This window comes from Salmo salar, chromosome ssa15 (genome assembly GCF_905237065.1).
Source record: "Salmo salar chromosome ssa15, Ssal_v3.1, whole genome shotgun sequence".
Lineage (NCBI taxonomy): Eukaryota > Metazoa > Chordata > Actinopteri > Salmoniformes > Salmonidae > Salmo > Salmo salar.
In genome coordinates, this window is record NC_059456.1 from 78240544 (window position 1) to 78257137 (window position 16594).

The following is a 16594-nucleotide window of genomic DNA, read 5'->3' on the forward strand; positions in this document are numbered from 1 at the left end:
ACTGTTTGTTTGATTATTTACATCTTGTCTTCAACGTCATATTTATACAATATGGCACTGTATTTCACAAAACCTCCCTAATGCCAAGACTTCTTTTCATGGCAAATATATAGCAAATATATATCTTCTGAAGAGTACGTATTTAACTTTTCAAAATGGTAGGCCTATACAGTGCCATACATCCAACTGTAGAACACATTGTTTGAACTTGTCCATCTGTATTCTCATTATTGCTATGGTAAATAATAATACATTAGATCGGATCACATTTCCCCTCAGAAAAGAAGCAAACAAAATGTCATTATGTTTATTAAAAGCAGGTTGATCCATTAAAATATTCCAAGCCACTTACAATTACCACTTTCATGCCAAACAGCAGTTGACTGTAGGAATATGCACAATGTTCAAAAACTCAAAAAACACTGCCACTTCTTTTACAATGCAAATCATGAAAGACATAAGAAAAAAGACATATCTGAGCACTAATGATCAAACAAAACATAAAATGGTCCAAAAGAACCATGTTCTCAATTAATAAAATTGGGATAATTTCTAATAAACAATATCTGGATACACACATGTGATTAATAAATAATAGTAACACGGTAATAATAATAACAATAAAAACAACAATGATAATAGACATAAGGCTCATTTTGGGACCTGAGGATTTCATACATACAGTGTACAAGAAATTGGCTCACACAGCTTAGCGTGGCTATTTATGCACTTGTAATGGAGGGAAAGGCGAGGAGAGAAAAGACATCCATCTATCAGCTTTCCACCACACTGTAGTTCCTACCAGAAGCCATTTTGGTGCTGACTGTACTGCAGCTGCCAGTATTATGAGGCTGGGTGGATGGGAACCATGTTGGCTCAAAATGTTATAATTTATACTGTATATAACAGTCCATATATAACGATATATGTGGTCCTCTTTCGCACAGTTGGTAGAGCATTGCGCTTGCAACGGCAGGATTGTGGGTTTGATTCCTGGGACCATCCATCCGTAAAATGTACACACGCATGACTATAAATCGCTTTGGATAAAAGCGTCTGCTAAATGGCACATAATATTATATGTTATGTAAGAGTAAGTGCAGTTTCCAGGAAAAGGAACATAGGTCCCAAACCAGGCCATAACATGACGAGGTTTGTCAAGACCAGTAGTTGCAGGGGTCACCAGTGAAACAAGAGGTTTTCTCTTCTTAACCTTTTCAGTACAGTAGGTGTCCTAGATACAGTCTTTGAGGATTCAGGGAATGACAATCATCACTGCAGGTATGGGTCTCTTGAACGTAGCTTCATTTCACGCGTGTGAGTTAATTCCCTTCACACTGACAAGGGTCAGCGGCATCTTAACTCGCCAGTTTTACCCTTATCCAAATGATGTTAGAAAGTAGCAGTCTCCTTTTTGGGGGGGACCCAAGCTCTCACAGGGATTCCTGAAACGTACACAGCTTCTTGTGCATCGTATCTCATTGTCTTCATAAAGAAACACTTTTGAGATTATCCATTTACGGAAAACATTTTAAAAAGACAGAAAGCGGTAACAACGTAATTTCAGCGTTTATCAACGCTGCTTATGTAACAACAGTTTCCAAGCTGGACTTTTAATATCTCCCATGAAAGGTTTGGGGGAAATATATTGTCAACAAAGGGGGTATCTGTAAGAGGAAGAAGATACATGGCCTCTTTGTCCAGTGTCCTCATGGAAAGCAGTGTGGTCCAGGAGCTGTTTGTCATAGGAACGTCCTGGCTGTGAAATAGAGTGCTAGCATATTGACCATGGATAACGCTGATGACTCCGGGGCTGCACCAATTGCCATTGAACCTGCAATAAAAGCAGTCAAATCTAACACGTTTCTTACAGTATATGCTGTTCAGAATGCAGTTCAATTATATTCTAGACACTGAATAAGGGTTGGGGTAAATTCCATTTCAATTCAGGAGGTAAACTGAAATTCCAATTCCCCAAATGTCTCTAGCACTTTGCATTACAGCACGGGAGAAAGTGGTAATAACATGGTAATAGTATGGTAACAATTTACGGTTACCCACCATGAAAGCAATATGTAACTAGTGCTGGAATTAAAGGGTTAAAGGTTAGAGGAGTTTGGAAAAACAGATTCCTGTTACCATACTGTTGGTGAATTGTTAGCCCTCTATTACATATTTGGAGTATTACCTTAAAACAAGATTATAATTACACAGATATTAACAACTAACTGGGAAAATAAGGTATTTTATTAACACTTTGTCCCGTGAGGTAATGTAATGTAATTTCTCGTAGAGATGCATTTTGGAAAATGTGAATTTGAATTTCAGTTTACTTTCTGAACTGACTGACGTGGAATTGACCTCAACCCTGCACTGAATTAAGAATATCCTCACAAACACATAACGAGTGATAGCGCCGAGGTTGTCATGATGCACATCTGGTCTGCAATAATGTTTTCCACCATGTTGTTATTGCTGAAATGTATCAGGAGGTGGCGCCGCTATACTGTATTTTGGATCATAATGGTTAGACATCAGAAGGGCCCATTATACTGGACTTGTTTGCATTGAATCCAATTAAAGCTCTTGTGTTAAAAAAATAATAATTCTGTTCTGTTCCTAATGTTATTTCAGTCATTTCAATTACAATTATTACATGATCTCATGCAAAAAGTTAAATCAGTTGGCCCTCATAATAATTGTATAATTTGGTGGGTGCTTATATTTGTCCTTTTTCACACATGTACAAGTGTGTATTGATACACATAGTGTGAATTGGAAATGTGTTTTTTGCATATCCCAACTCCCCGTGAGACACCCTCAGAGAGTGGGGACACAGCCAGGGTCGGACATTATCAACGGCGACTCTAGATCAATTGGGGTTAAGTGCCTTGCTCAAGAGCACATCGGCAGATCTTTCAACTTGTCAGCATAGGGATTTGAACTAGCAATCTTTCGGTTACTGGCCCAACGCTCTAACCGTGTCAGGCAGAATGTCCCACCTGCTATCCTGGGAATAGTGATTTGTCTACTGCTACTCCCCTCTCCTCCCTCGCTGAATGGTTTGATCTGGATGACATAGTCCTCGTTGACCGGTAGCGCCAGCTCCAGAGACGTGGTGTTGGTTTCGACCACGTTGGGACGACTGTGTCTGTCCTGTGTGTACATCACCTGGAGAGATGTGACAACACAAATCATACACAGTGAGGATCTGCACAACATAGCCTAGAGTGCACATGCTGTATAAGAATCACTACGAGAATCAACCTTGTCGTGGTCAGAAACACTGCTATGCTTATTACATACTTTGCTTATAAGAATCAGTCTGTTCAGTCATCCAAGTTTGTTGTGATTCTTATAAGAGAAGGGGTACTCTCTAAACCAATAAAAGTGCTGAACAACTCAACATAGGTGAATAACCCTAGAACATACTGGATAATTTAATAAATAATAAGAAAAAAAATTGAAATACGTGTTTACTCCCGTACTTTGTAACCAGTGACCTCGGACTCATTCTCCAGAGCTCTGACTTGATCCCATTTGAGGATGACCTTCGAGTTTGAGGTGTTCCATATGATCTTCACCGGTGCCTGGCTTGGGGCTGGAAGAAAAGAAAACGTGAACACTTCATTTGGATAGTCCATCTATAGATGCTGATGGTCTATTGATAGTTTGTTGAGTATCTATAGATGGCCTATCCAAATAAAATGTCTCCAGGATGACAGCCCAAAGAGTATTCAAACACAGCGAGTCAGGGTCAATATTTATTTTCAAGTGAGGGCTGTGGGGGGTGAGGCTTTATGGAGTGGATGCAGGCAGGTATCCTTGAATGTAGGTTTTGTACTTACGGGGTTTCTTGGTGGTGACATTGACTGTGGCACAGTGAGGGCCCACCCCGGCACTGTTGTACGCTCGGAGGGAGATAAAGTAGGTTCTGCTGCCCTCCAGGCCTCTGATCACCACAGACGTCCGGTTACCCATGGTCCTGATCACACTGGCTGTCTCCTGTCTCTCCCTCTCACCCCAGTACCTCAGCTACAGTTCAAAACACACCAGTTAACACTACAGGTCAACATCCCTGATATGTTTCAACTTTTTTTCCTTATCAATGAAATCAATCAACTGTATTTTTAAAGCACAGCTACACTGGCCATAAACTCCCCAGTAGGATGAACCCTAGAGAAGAACCCATCTTCCTCGGGCTGTACCGGGTAGAAGTTAAAAGTATATGACCATCAAGGCCGGATAGTTTGTCACGTCAGAGTATTCATATGCTTGTCTAAGGCCGTGGTCACATTAGGATTTTGTGTTTGAATATTTTGGAGGGAGCCAATACTTTTTCAATGGGAATCATCCGTTGCCAGATGAATGACAACAGAGCTGATTGTCTGACAACAACAAAAAACGCACAAACTAATTCCCTTCTAAACTCTGTTTTTAAAGTTATCCCTTATATCAAAGGGGGCATAGGCTTGGTCTAAATGTTATTAAACTCGCACAATCTGGAATCCCTGGACTCTCTTAAGAACCAATGGGAAGAGGATTTAGGTGAACAACTTTCAGATGAAATATGGCAGAGTATGCCTCGGAGAATACATTCTTCATTTATATGTCTAAGACATGCTGAAATTCAATTTAAAATATACTGAACAAAAATATAAACACAACATGCAACAATTTCAACGATTTTACTGAGTTACAGTTCATATAAGGAAATGTCAATTTAAATAAATTCATTAGGCCCTAATCTATGGCTTTCACATGACTGGGCATGGGCGCAGCCATGGGTGGGTATAGGCCCACCCACTTGGGAGCCAGGCCCACACAAAGGGCTTTATTATAGACATAAATACTCCTCAGTTTCATCAACTGTCCAGGAGGCTGGTCTCAGACGATCCCACATGTAAAGAAGCCGGATGTGGAGGTCCTGGTCCTGGTCCTGGTCCTACACGTGGTCTGCGGTTGGACCTACTTCCAAATTCTCTAAAATGACGTTGGAGGCGGCTTATGGTAGAGAAATTAACAATCAGTTCTCTGGCAACAGCTCTGGTGAGGCCAGAGCTCCCTCAACTTGAGACATCAGCGGCATTGTATTGTGTGGCAAAACTGCAGATTTTAGAGTGGCCTTTTATTTTCCCCAGTACAAGGTGCACCTGTGTAATGATCATGCTGTTTAATCCGCTTCTTGATATGCCACACCTGTCAGGTAGATGGATTATCTTGGCAAAGGAGAAATGATCACTAACAGTTATGTAAATACCTTTGTGCACACCATTTGAGAGAAATAAGATTTTTGTGTGTATGGCAAATTTCTGGGATCTTTTATTTCAGCTCACGAAACATGGGACCAACACTTTACATATTGCGTTTATCTTTTTGTTCAGTGTAGTCCATTGGCTGCATTGGTCAAAGGCAAAATTATCCAAGATTAGACCAGAAATAGATCCCACTTGTGGCCAATGGAAGCAGGCTCCTACTACTTCATTGCACATGTTTTGGACATGCCTGAAATTGACCGATTTCTGGATGTCAATTTTTTGGACGTTTTCAAAGATACTGGAGAGACCTACAAAATGTTCTGCCTTTATTTCATTATTCGGAGTGGCACCACAGGAGGCCACTCTAAACAGCTATGGGCAACATGATGGCCTTTACCACTCTTCTACTATTGAAGTGGAAAGATCAGTTTCCTTCTACTTTTAGCCATTGGATAAAGGAGGTTACGCAAAAGCTAGAGAAAATGTGCTACTCCGTTAGGGGATCTGCAATTACATTTATAATATCTGGCAACCTTTCCTATCCTTTGTAGAATACATGGACCCAGATAATTTCACAACTACATAAACCAACCCAAATTGGAATTTGTATCCCTATTTTTACTCTTCTTTACTTTTTGGTTTGATTTTATCTTTGTTTTGTTTGTTATTTGGTCAAATTCTATGCAAGCAGTGGGTTTCATTTGGTAGAGGATCCTTTTTTTTGGATCTGGCAGGGGATCCGTTTATGTTTTGCCCTCTACCTGTTCTGTCTGTATTATCTGTATAATCATTCAAAATGCCAAATAGAATAACATTTGATAAAAATAAAAAACAACTAAAAAAAGCTTTTGACAGATACAACTTGTCTGAACTCGTCCGAAAACAGTTGACTCGAGTTGTACTAATGACGGACAAAAACTAACAATGATGTACATCATATACGATTTCATCCATGTTCATGCGTCTCAGTGTGGCTGTACGCTAACTGATAGTTGTTCAGGCAGGGTGTTGATTTAATCTACATAAATGTAACAATTCAATGAGGGATAATACTGGATAGTCCATTGATCTTGTACGAAGAGAAATACTGAAGTGGTGTCAGATCTATCCATTTTATGTCTATGATGTCCAGTGTGTTTGGGATCTGACCTCGTAGCCCAGGATGCGTCTCCTATTGTTGCTCCAGGGCAGGGCCTTCCAGGTGGCCTCTACCTCCGATGCCGACACACTCCTGGCCCGCACCCTACCCGGGGCTCTGCTGGGCTCTAGGGTCACACACACACACAGTGAATGCGTAACTACTGATAGCTGACAATAAGAAATAAAGTGGCTATAGAACGTCTACATCCCCTTTAACTTTAAAAAAAAAGGTAGGATTGAAATATATGTAACTGTAATCTTTTGTCATTGATCTACACAAAACACTTCAAAATGTCAAAGTGAAGTAAAAATTTGACTATTTAAAAAAATATATATATATAGTCGTTCAATAAGTATTCACCTTTTTGTTGAGGCAAGCCTAAATTAGTTCAGAAGTCAAATTTGGCTTAACAAGTCACATAATAAGTTATATGGACTCCATCTGTGTGAAATAATAGGGGTTGACATGATTTTTTAATGACTACCCTTTCCTCTGTCCCCCATACATACATCATCTGTAAGGTCCTTCAGTCAAGTGTTGAATTTCAAGCACAGATTCAACTACAAAGATCAGAGAGCTTTTCAAAAGCCTCACAAAGAAGGGGCGTGATTGGTAGATGCTTAACAATAACAAATTACACATCAAATATATCTTTACGTATGGTCAAGTTTATAATTATGCAGTGGATGATGTATTAAACCGCCCAGACACATCAAAGATGCAGTCGTCTTTCTGAACTGAGCCGCAGGACAGGAAGGAAACTGCTTAGGGATTTCACCATGAGGCCCTTGGTGATTTTAAAATAGTTACAGAGTTCAATGGATGTGATAGGAGAAAACTAAGGATGGATCAAAAACATTGTAATGACTCCACAATAATGACCTAAATGACAGAGTGAAAACAATAATACAAATATAGAGAATAAATGCAAAAACGTATGTTTGGGGCAAATCCAACAACACATCACTGAGTAACTGCCTCCTTATTTTCAAACATGGTTGTTGCTGCATCATGGTATGGATATGTTTGACATCGGCAAAGACTGTAGACTTTTTCAGGATGAAAAGAAACGGGACAGGCAAAATGAAAATACATTTTAAAATCCTAGAGGATAACCTGCTTCTTCAGTCTGCTTTACACCAGACACTGGGAGAGGAATTCACCTTTCAGCAGGACAATAACACAGCCAAATCTACACTGGAGTTGCTTACCAAGAAGACAGTGAATGTTCCTGAGTGGCCAAGTTACATGTATATTAGTGTTTCATTTTCATTCATCTTAAAAAATAACTCGAATTTGTCTTCCACTTTGACATTACAGAGTATTTTGTGTAGATCGTCGACAAGAAAAGTACAACTAAATCAATTTTAACCCCACTTTGTAACACAATAAAATGTGAAGAAATCCAAGGGAGGTGTAGACTTTTTATAGGCACTATACATATAGCATCTGAAATGAAAAGGAATGATGGAATAGGTATGTTGTGTACTCAGCTGGGTCTGGCATCACTTAAACATTGCAAAAAATACTCAATGGCATCCTATTAGTGTTGAACCCTGTAGAGGTATTGATGGATTTCAGAATTCTAGAGTTATATAGAACATCTCAATAACGTTATAAAAGAAAGAAAAAAAATCACGGAATTCATTCCCTAAATAAATAACAGGGTCTGGCAGTGTACTGTACCTTCCTCTGCAGAGTAGATGGTGGCCACCGGCCCAAAGGGGCCCTCCCCTTTGTTATTGTACACGCCCACTTTCACATGAAACGGAGAGAAGGGAGCGATGCTCTCGTTCTTGAAGATGTATCTGGAGGTGTCGGGGGAGGTGACTGCAGCCTGCATCCAGCCTTGAGCCCCCTGAGGTCGGAAAGCTACCACATAGCCAAATCCTGGGCCACTCTGTAGCTCTTCAGGGACAGGCTGCAGAAAGAGGTGAAAACACAAATGTACATTGGTGCATTCACATAATACACATCTACCTTCTAATAATACCATGCAGACCGGAACTGTACTTTTCTGGCTCGTATAAAACATTTTTACATTGTCCTTTTCAGCGTGGTTCTAGCAACTTTGGTGAATGCGTAACCAGGCCAGCTCAATACAGCTTGGTTTGGCCCAGTAGTGTAAAAAATCATTTTGGCACAACCTGTATGCTCTGAAACATACTTGCAGTCAGAGAATGGGTTATGTTTGATTCATAATTTACTTCAACATATAATTTGGTGCACTTTGCTGAATCTGTATGACTTTACCAATCAAGCGGATCATCTTTATTAGTAGTGTTCACTTTACCTCCCAAGTGATGACGAGCTCCGAGCGACCACCACCACCTCCGTTCACTCTGGATGGTGTTACCTTGGGAGCTGCAAAATCAAGGGTGTTTGTTTTCATAGAGAAACTTAAATGTCTGCATACCTCCTACTATTATCATGGCAAAACATCTGTCAATTAAAGCTGTTAATTGTTGGGGTCACCATGCAGTTTTTAAACAAAATATCCTCCTCATCATCAATCAACATCCCAACGGAAATAGGTGTCACGTCCTGACCATAGTAAGTTGTTATTTTCTATAGTAGAGTGGACAGGGCGTGACAGGGGGTGTTTGGGTGGTTGTTCTATGTTTTCTATTTCTATGTTTAAGTTCTAGTTTTTCTATTTCTATGTTGGTATTGTTTGGGTTGATCTCTAATTGGAGGCAACTGATCCTCGTTGCCTCTGATTAGAGATCATATTTAAGTATGGGTTTTTCTTTTCTGGTTTTGTGGGTTACTATCTTTTGAGTAGTGTGTTTTCCTCTCTGCATCACGGTTGGTTGTTTTTGTATATTGAAGTATTTAAGTGTATTGCATTCAGTTTCACGTTTAATAAATATGTGTAACTACGAACACGCTGCATTTTGGTCCGCTCCTTCGAACAGCCATGACAATAGGCTTGTACTGTACCTCTTGCACTTTCCTATAATAATGCATTAATAATATTGCGTCACAACTTGAATGTAAACAAACAATACAATGAGTAAAATTGCAAAAATTATAGTACAGTATTCAGCATTCATCGTTGTTTTGGGAGCTATGTGGGGCAGATGCAGTACATACGCATGTCTTTGGTCCGGGCTTTTTTGGAAGGTTTGCTGGGCTCTCCTGTTCCGATGGCGTTGGTTGCCAGCACTCTGAACTCATACTCCACCCACGGACTGAGGTCAATGACAGTGGCTGTCAGCTGTTTGCCCCCAAGAAGTTCAGGAACTAACCCGGACAACAAATAGCCTTTAATTAGCATGTTGCAGGCTCTTCTAGTGTATGTAAATACAGTCTATAACTTTGTGTGCTAATTGTGATGATGTATCTTGAACCTTGATTATGTTGTGAGTGCATTATTCAATTTAATATACAGTGTGTGTGATAGATAAAGATGCACATGCACACAGACGTGCGCACACGCACACACACACACACACACACACACACACACACACACACACACACACACACACACACACACACACACACACACACACACACACACACACACACACACACACACACACACACCTGTGATGACTCCCTGCCAGCCCAGGGAAAATGTTGTGCGGGCCTGGATGTTGTGGGTGAGGACTGGGCTGTGGTTGTCAGGACCCGATCCCCAGGAGAGAGACGCTGTGCTGTCTGTCATCTCTGTCACCTGGAAGTCCACAGGTGGGCCTGGAGCACCTGGAAAGATCGTTATCACAGCATCATCTTAGTTGATCAACATAAGATGTAAAGTACTGTGTATTCATTCTACAGATACATTTTAATAATGTATTTATTAATTAAAATGTACTGTTGCAGTCATGATTCAAACACAAGCTTACGAAGAGGTCTAAACATTATGGGCTGATTATTGGAGAGTAGGAGAACCCAAGGTTCCAGGTTTAATTCTAAACCTGCCATTTGCTACATTAGTGGCAAAAGTTGGATTTCACAATTCAAATTGTATTATTTTTTTTACTGGATCCTACAACAGATCAATGTGACATTCTGTGCTACTGGTGCTCCAGCATAGCCATACCTCTAACTACCACATCGGTGGCGATGGAGACACTGTCCACCTTGGTCTGGACAGCACAGGTATACTTCCCAGCATGCCTCAGCTGAATGTTACGGATCATGATATCACCTGCTGAGCGCTGTCCATAAGGAATGTCAAACCAGAGCAGTAAGGAAAATGTTAGAATTCTAGAAAAGATATAGAATAAAAAGCCCTTCTTCAAATTCGAGCAGGATGAGAGAGTACACTTGATTGGTTCTGTGTTCAATATATGAGATGAAAGTCATGATAAAAGTCAACGACCTTCAGTTGAAACGTCTGAATAGTTCAGACCGTTTAATGATGACAGTTTCTACCTGAGAGAATGAAAAGGCTATTTTCAGTCCCATTCCTTTTACTCCTTTCTGTTTCTAATTGTCAGCTATAATACATGCTGACCTTTGAAGCTGCTCTACTGTACTTGTTAGTGTGACTTTTGTCACATAGATAAGATTGAGGTCAAGACGACCAATGGTTTCAGACCGTAGAAGACCAACATTTGTGAGGAGATCATTTTTACCTAGCATTAGCTCACACTCACTATACTCTGTGATGGTTTCTTGTTATTGGGCCTCAAAATACCCAACAACTTAGTTGTAACTAACTCATGTGGTGGGCGGCACTTACAGTTTTAGCTTGAACATTGTAAGGAAACTGGGATCCATGTGAGCGAAACTGGGATCCACATGGCCAAAACAATAATGATAAACACTTTTTTTTGCATCACAGTATATACTCTTTATCACAAAACACTTTTTACAAAACAGTAGACACAACTCTCTACATAGGACACAAACATCTATTGTGTAAAGTATGTCAATAAAAACTAAATCATTTTTCACCGCCAATAACAATTACTTCCATAATGTATATCTTTACCACCAACATGTAAACCCCTTCACATAATTGTTAACCTCATAATCAGTCCATAAATAGACAATAAATAGTTCACCTGTCAATTGTTTGGTTTTCCATGGGTTATAAAATAGATCACATTGTTATTTTTTATATTGGCATCTGTTTTATAGGGAAAATATTCACTGTTTTGCACAATATATAAAAACATATGGCCTTACATAAAAAGGAAATTTAATTGAACAGTCATTTCAGTCCTTACTTTTTACAGTGATTGTGTTTACTGTACTTCAGTCACTTTTTGGGGGGAATTACTTTTAATATTACTCTATTCCATGTTGCTTTTCAGAGGCCTCATCATGTTTTACATAGGATGGCTTTGTCAGCCAAGTCTAGTCACAGCATATATAGTAGGCCTAACTACCTCACAGTATTTGGTTTGTAGTACCATAACTACCTGCTTGGTTTTGATGGACTAGATTTGATTTATGTTTACTGAATTGTAAGCATGTACATAATTACATACAGCATAGAACACATATGCAATCTAAATAGTGTCTTCTTTTTTTTTTTTACACCTTTCTGTGAAATTCTTCCTACTTTACAGTTTCTCAATCACATACAAGCATTTTTTTTTGGACTGTGGCCAAACATATCCAAATACATTTTCCAAACTACTGATAACTTTCTTGCCTTTGTATCTGGATTGCATATCTTAGATGCCCTTTTGCAAAATTATGAATACAAATGGCATCAGTGGATACAAAATTCACAGTCAAGTGTTCTTAGAATATTAACACATTTTCCTCAGAAGAGTTGTGTTCACTGTTTTCAGCAATCAGTTAACACTAGTGATGAAAATTCTTTATCACTCCATCAGTGCTATTTCATGTACAATATAGTGAAATATTTAGGTAATTGGGACTGTGTCATTTTAGGATTTTTGACAACACTGCAAATATGCAGAAAATGAAGTTGAGTTACTCTAATGCAACTTTAGGTTAGTCCTATTTCGTAACATTGTGACCATCCATTAGAGCTTTGCTTTGGTGTGGCCTATACATTCATATATCAGTTGTGTTCCTCCATCCTGATTTAGTGACTGCAAAGAAAATATATTGCTATAATGGGATTTTTTTTTAGACAGCCGTGTTGGGAGAAGCTATACGGACACTCCTGGTGGACAAATCAATGACGTATAGAGCCTAGTGAACCGAATCATACAGACCAACTTTCTTTGGCCAAAGACAGAACGGACTGTCATGCATTAATATTAGCAAATAAAACATACGACTTAGCTATTTAATATACAATAAAAAAACTCACCACTTGAACTCGCCATTTAACTTACCTGTCAAAGAAGACTTACTGCATGACAGTCAATTCGTTATTCGGCCAAAGAAAGTTGGTCAGTGTGATTTGGTTCTCTCAGCTCTCAGCTGCGCGATATATGCCATCGATTTGTCCACCCGTAGTGTCCGTATAGGTTCTCCCAGTAGTGTTCTTTTGATTAAGTTATTTGCAATTTTGACAAGTTTTTATGAATGCTTTAGAAGGAAACTTCAGTACATAAAAACATGTATTTACTGTTTTGCAAAAGGCCACAGAGTTCTGTGTCGTACGTACACTGTTTTGAAAATCGACATTGTTCCATAACAAGCTTGACCACCATTGAGATAAACTGTAGTATTTGATCCTAATTCAGAGAATGCAGCTCACGTCTATAAAATGTTTGAATACCATCTTGTACCATTGACTCTTTTTCATAGAAAAAGTCTATTAATGGTTATAGTTAGTATTTGTTGAGACATTATTTAATAAATGGTGAGATAACCTCATTTGATGACTAATAATACTTTTGGATAGCGTTAGCTGCTTTTGTAAAGTGTACTTTAAGTTGTGACGGTGTAAGTTAATTTTGATATAGAAATATTCTCACTAGATGACAAATTATACTTTTTGATATTATGACATTTTGTGATAGGTATTTTAAGTTTGATTGTGTATTAAGAGAAATGTATTGTTTTGGAAAACACACTTGCACTTTAGTGGGCTAAGTTAACTATATACAGTGCCTTCAGAAATTATTCACACACCTTTACTTTTTTCACATTTTGTTGTGTTACAGACAAAATTTAAAATTGATAAAATTGAGATTTGGTGTCACTGATCTACACACAATACCCTATAATGTCTAAGTGTAATTTTGTTTGTAAAACATTTTAGAAATTAATAAAAAATGTTAAGCTGAAATGTCTTGAGTCAATAAGTATTCAACTCCTTTGTCATGGCATGCCTAAATACGTCCAGGAGTAGAAATGTGCTTAACAAATTGCATTATAAGTTGCATGGACTCACTCTGTGTTCAATAATAGTGCTTATCAAAATAAAGAAAGTCGCACAGTGATGCCAAAACGTTGGTAAATACCCATTAAATTGCTGGGAGATTATACATGGAGTATGCGACTTTCTTTATTTTGATAGTTGATAGTTTATTCGCCGTTAGTCAGCACCTCCACACAAACTATTATTCTGGGTGTGCGCCAGCTCATGTTTTTTTAATCTACAATAATAGTGGTTGAACATGATTTTTGAATGACTACCCCATCTGTGTACCCCCACACATACAATTATCTGTAAGGCCCCTCAGTCGGCAGGGAATTTCAAACACAGATTCAACCACAAAGACCAGGGAGGGTGAACATCCCTTTGAGCATGGTGAAGTTATTAATTAGGCTTTGGATGGTGTATCAATACACCCAGTCACTACAAAGATACATGCGTCCTTCCTAACTCAGTTGCCAGTGACGAAGGAAACTGCTCAGGGATTTCACCATGAGGCCAATGGTGATTTTAAAATAAATGAATAAAATAGTTTAATGGTTGTGATATGAGAAAACTGAGAATGGATCAACAACATTATAGTTACTCCACAATACTAACCTAAATGACAGACTGAAAAGAAGGAAGCCGTGCAGAAAAAAGTATTTCAAAGCATGCATCCTGTTTGCAACAAGGCAGTAATAATAATACTGCTAAAAATGTGGCAAATACATTTTATTTTTGTCCTGAATACAAAGCTGTATTTTTGGAGCAAATCCAACACAACACATCACTGAGTAGTACTCAATCATGGTGATGGCTGCATCATGTTATGGATATACTTGTCATTGGCAAGGACTAGGGAATTTTTTAAAGATAAAAATAAATGGAATACAGCTATAATCACATGCAAAATCCTAGAGGAAAACCTGGTTCAGTCTGCTTTCCAACAGACACAAATTCACCTTTCAGCAGGACAACAGCCTAAAGAAGAAGGCCAAATCTACACTGGTTTGAAAATCTATGGCATAGTCTTGAAAATGGCTGTCAAGCAACGATCAACATTCAAATATTGTACAATCCAGGTGTGCAAAGCTCTTAGAGACTTACCCAAAAGACTCACAGATGTAATCGCCGCCAAATGTGTTTCTACAAAGTATTGACTCATGGGAGTGAAGACTTATGTAAATGAGATATTTCTGTGTTACATTTCCAACACATAAAAAAATACATGTTTTCAATGTCATTATGGTGTATTGTGTGTGGATGGGTGAGAAAAATATATTTGTAATCCTTTTGGAATTCAGGCTGTAACACAATAACATTTGGAATAAGTCAAGGGGTATGAATACTTTCTGAAGGCACTGTACCTCCAACAAATATAATGTATGATGAATAGAACTATTTAACCTTTATGAAATTACTGATTGCATTTAGGACACACTTTTCTGCAACATGTCAGCTTTGTGTCAAGTGATTAGTGCAGGGAGTCAAGTGCTCAAATGAAGCCATGAGGCAAACACAATTACAGAACTAATGGCATTGCTGATGAGCCGAAGGAATATAGAACAAACTGTGGGTAGTAAGCAGCCAAGATATTATAATTGCTTTTCTAATTAAAGAGAAATACATTCGACTGTAGATGACCAAATGTAATGTTTGACTGAGCATTGAATCGACAATTCCTTAGGCACCAGTTTTTTCAAAGGAGTAGTTGTTATCAACAAGCGGAACAGGCAAACAGGCAGACCGCTCTTGTTAATTCCCAAAACAAATTTGATATGATTCATGAATGAAAATCATTCAATACACTTCCTCTAGTCCATTCACTATATATCAGCAGTAAAGTATTCATTGTTGTACTGTATATGTTATTGTGCTCATAACATAATGCTGTAAAAAGGTCTACTCTGCCCTTGGTCATTTTACGTCATATAAACATACACAGTAAAAATAAATAAATATGATCAACTATATGTAACTGGATTGCAAATCACAGGTGACAACCACATAAATAAGTCAAGTAATTATAAAAGGTCATCATAGTAGACTTAATACAAACACATGAGTGTAAGGCAGACTGGAAAACACTTACTCCGCCAACTTTCTCAAAGTAGCCCCCGTGGTTTCCAAAGTGGATGAGCTGTTCGTTGAAGAACCAGGTGAATTTCAAATCGAGCGTGGGGTCATGGGAGACTTGGCAGGGCAGGACGATGCTCTCGCCCACCGTCACGTCCAAATGCCCAGCTGGGCTGGTGATAATGGTTGTCTCTGCAAGAGACAAAAACAAGTTCAGCTACCTGGGCCAGACAGAAACAGCGGGGGCTTCTCTTATCACTATCTACTTTGTTCTGCCTATTTACAATGACAAAATGTATATACGTGTTTTATAGCACTATTGGGTTTTGTTTGAGTCCATTCTACTGGTTTTTCTTTGGAGGTGTGGGGCTATTCTGCTGCCTTGTTAACTCCAGGACTGTTACACCTCAGTCATGTCTGAGATTGTGATTATTGTGCTTTGTTCCTGTAAAATAAATGGGCATTATCGTGTCCGGTAACACTTTATTTAGATTGTCCATCAATAGATGCTCTACAGACTATCAGTAACATTTCAACCTACTGTCTACTAACCCTAACCGTAGCCATAACCCCAACCTTAACCCTTATCCTAACCCTAAACTTAACCCTAACCCTTATTCTAAACCTAACCTTAGCAAGTAGTTGCTTATCAACAGATGATCATACTATCAATAAACTATCTGTAGAGCATCTATAGATGGACTATCCAAATAAATTGTGACCTCTCATCCAAACCACTTAGTATTTCATCCAAACCACTTAGTATCTTGTCCAACCGACTTTGTATCTCGCCCAAATGACTTACTATAGTATCAAATCCAAATAATTTACCTTAAGTTGTTATGCCAGTTGTGCTTCTGTTGTGCTTTT

At 38.7% G+C, this 16594-nt stretch overlaps 1 protein-coding gene across 2 annotated transcripts in view; it reads right to left on the reverse strand.

Annotated features, from left to right (window-relative positions):
* Window positions 1–293: 293 nt before the first annotated feature.
* cntn3a.1 (contactin 3a, tandem duplicate 1) overlaps window positions 294–16594 on the reverse strand; it is a 107580-nt gene continuing 91279 nt past the window's right edge. For both annotated transcript variants that reach the window (XM_014145840.2, XM_014145839.2), the window contains exons 13-23: window positions 15741–15916; window positions 10451–10568; window positions 9952–10110; window positions 9496–9645; window positions 8693–8763; window positions 8086–8320; window positions 6408–6523; window positions 3849–4035; window positions 3489–3601; window positions 3003–3171; window positions 294–1834 (exon numbers count right to left, since the gene is read on the reverse strand). In XM_014145840.2, coding sequence (XP_014001315.1) covers window positions 1743–1834; window positions 3003–3171; window positions 3489–3601; window positions 3849–4035; window positions 6408–6523; window positions 8086–8320; window positions 8693–8763; window positions 9496–9645; window positions 9952–10110; window positions 10451–10568; window positions 15741–15916 — 1586 coding nt within the window. In that variant the 3' untranslated portion in view covers window positions 294–1742. The remainder of the gene's footprint in view (window positions 1835–3002; window positions 3172–3488; window positions 3602–3848; window positions 4036–6407; window positions 6524–8085; window positions 8321–8692; window positions 8764–9495; window positions 9646–9951; window positions 10111–10450; window positions 10569–15740; window positions 15917–16594) is intronic.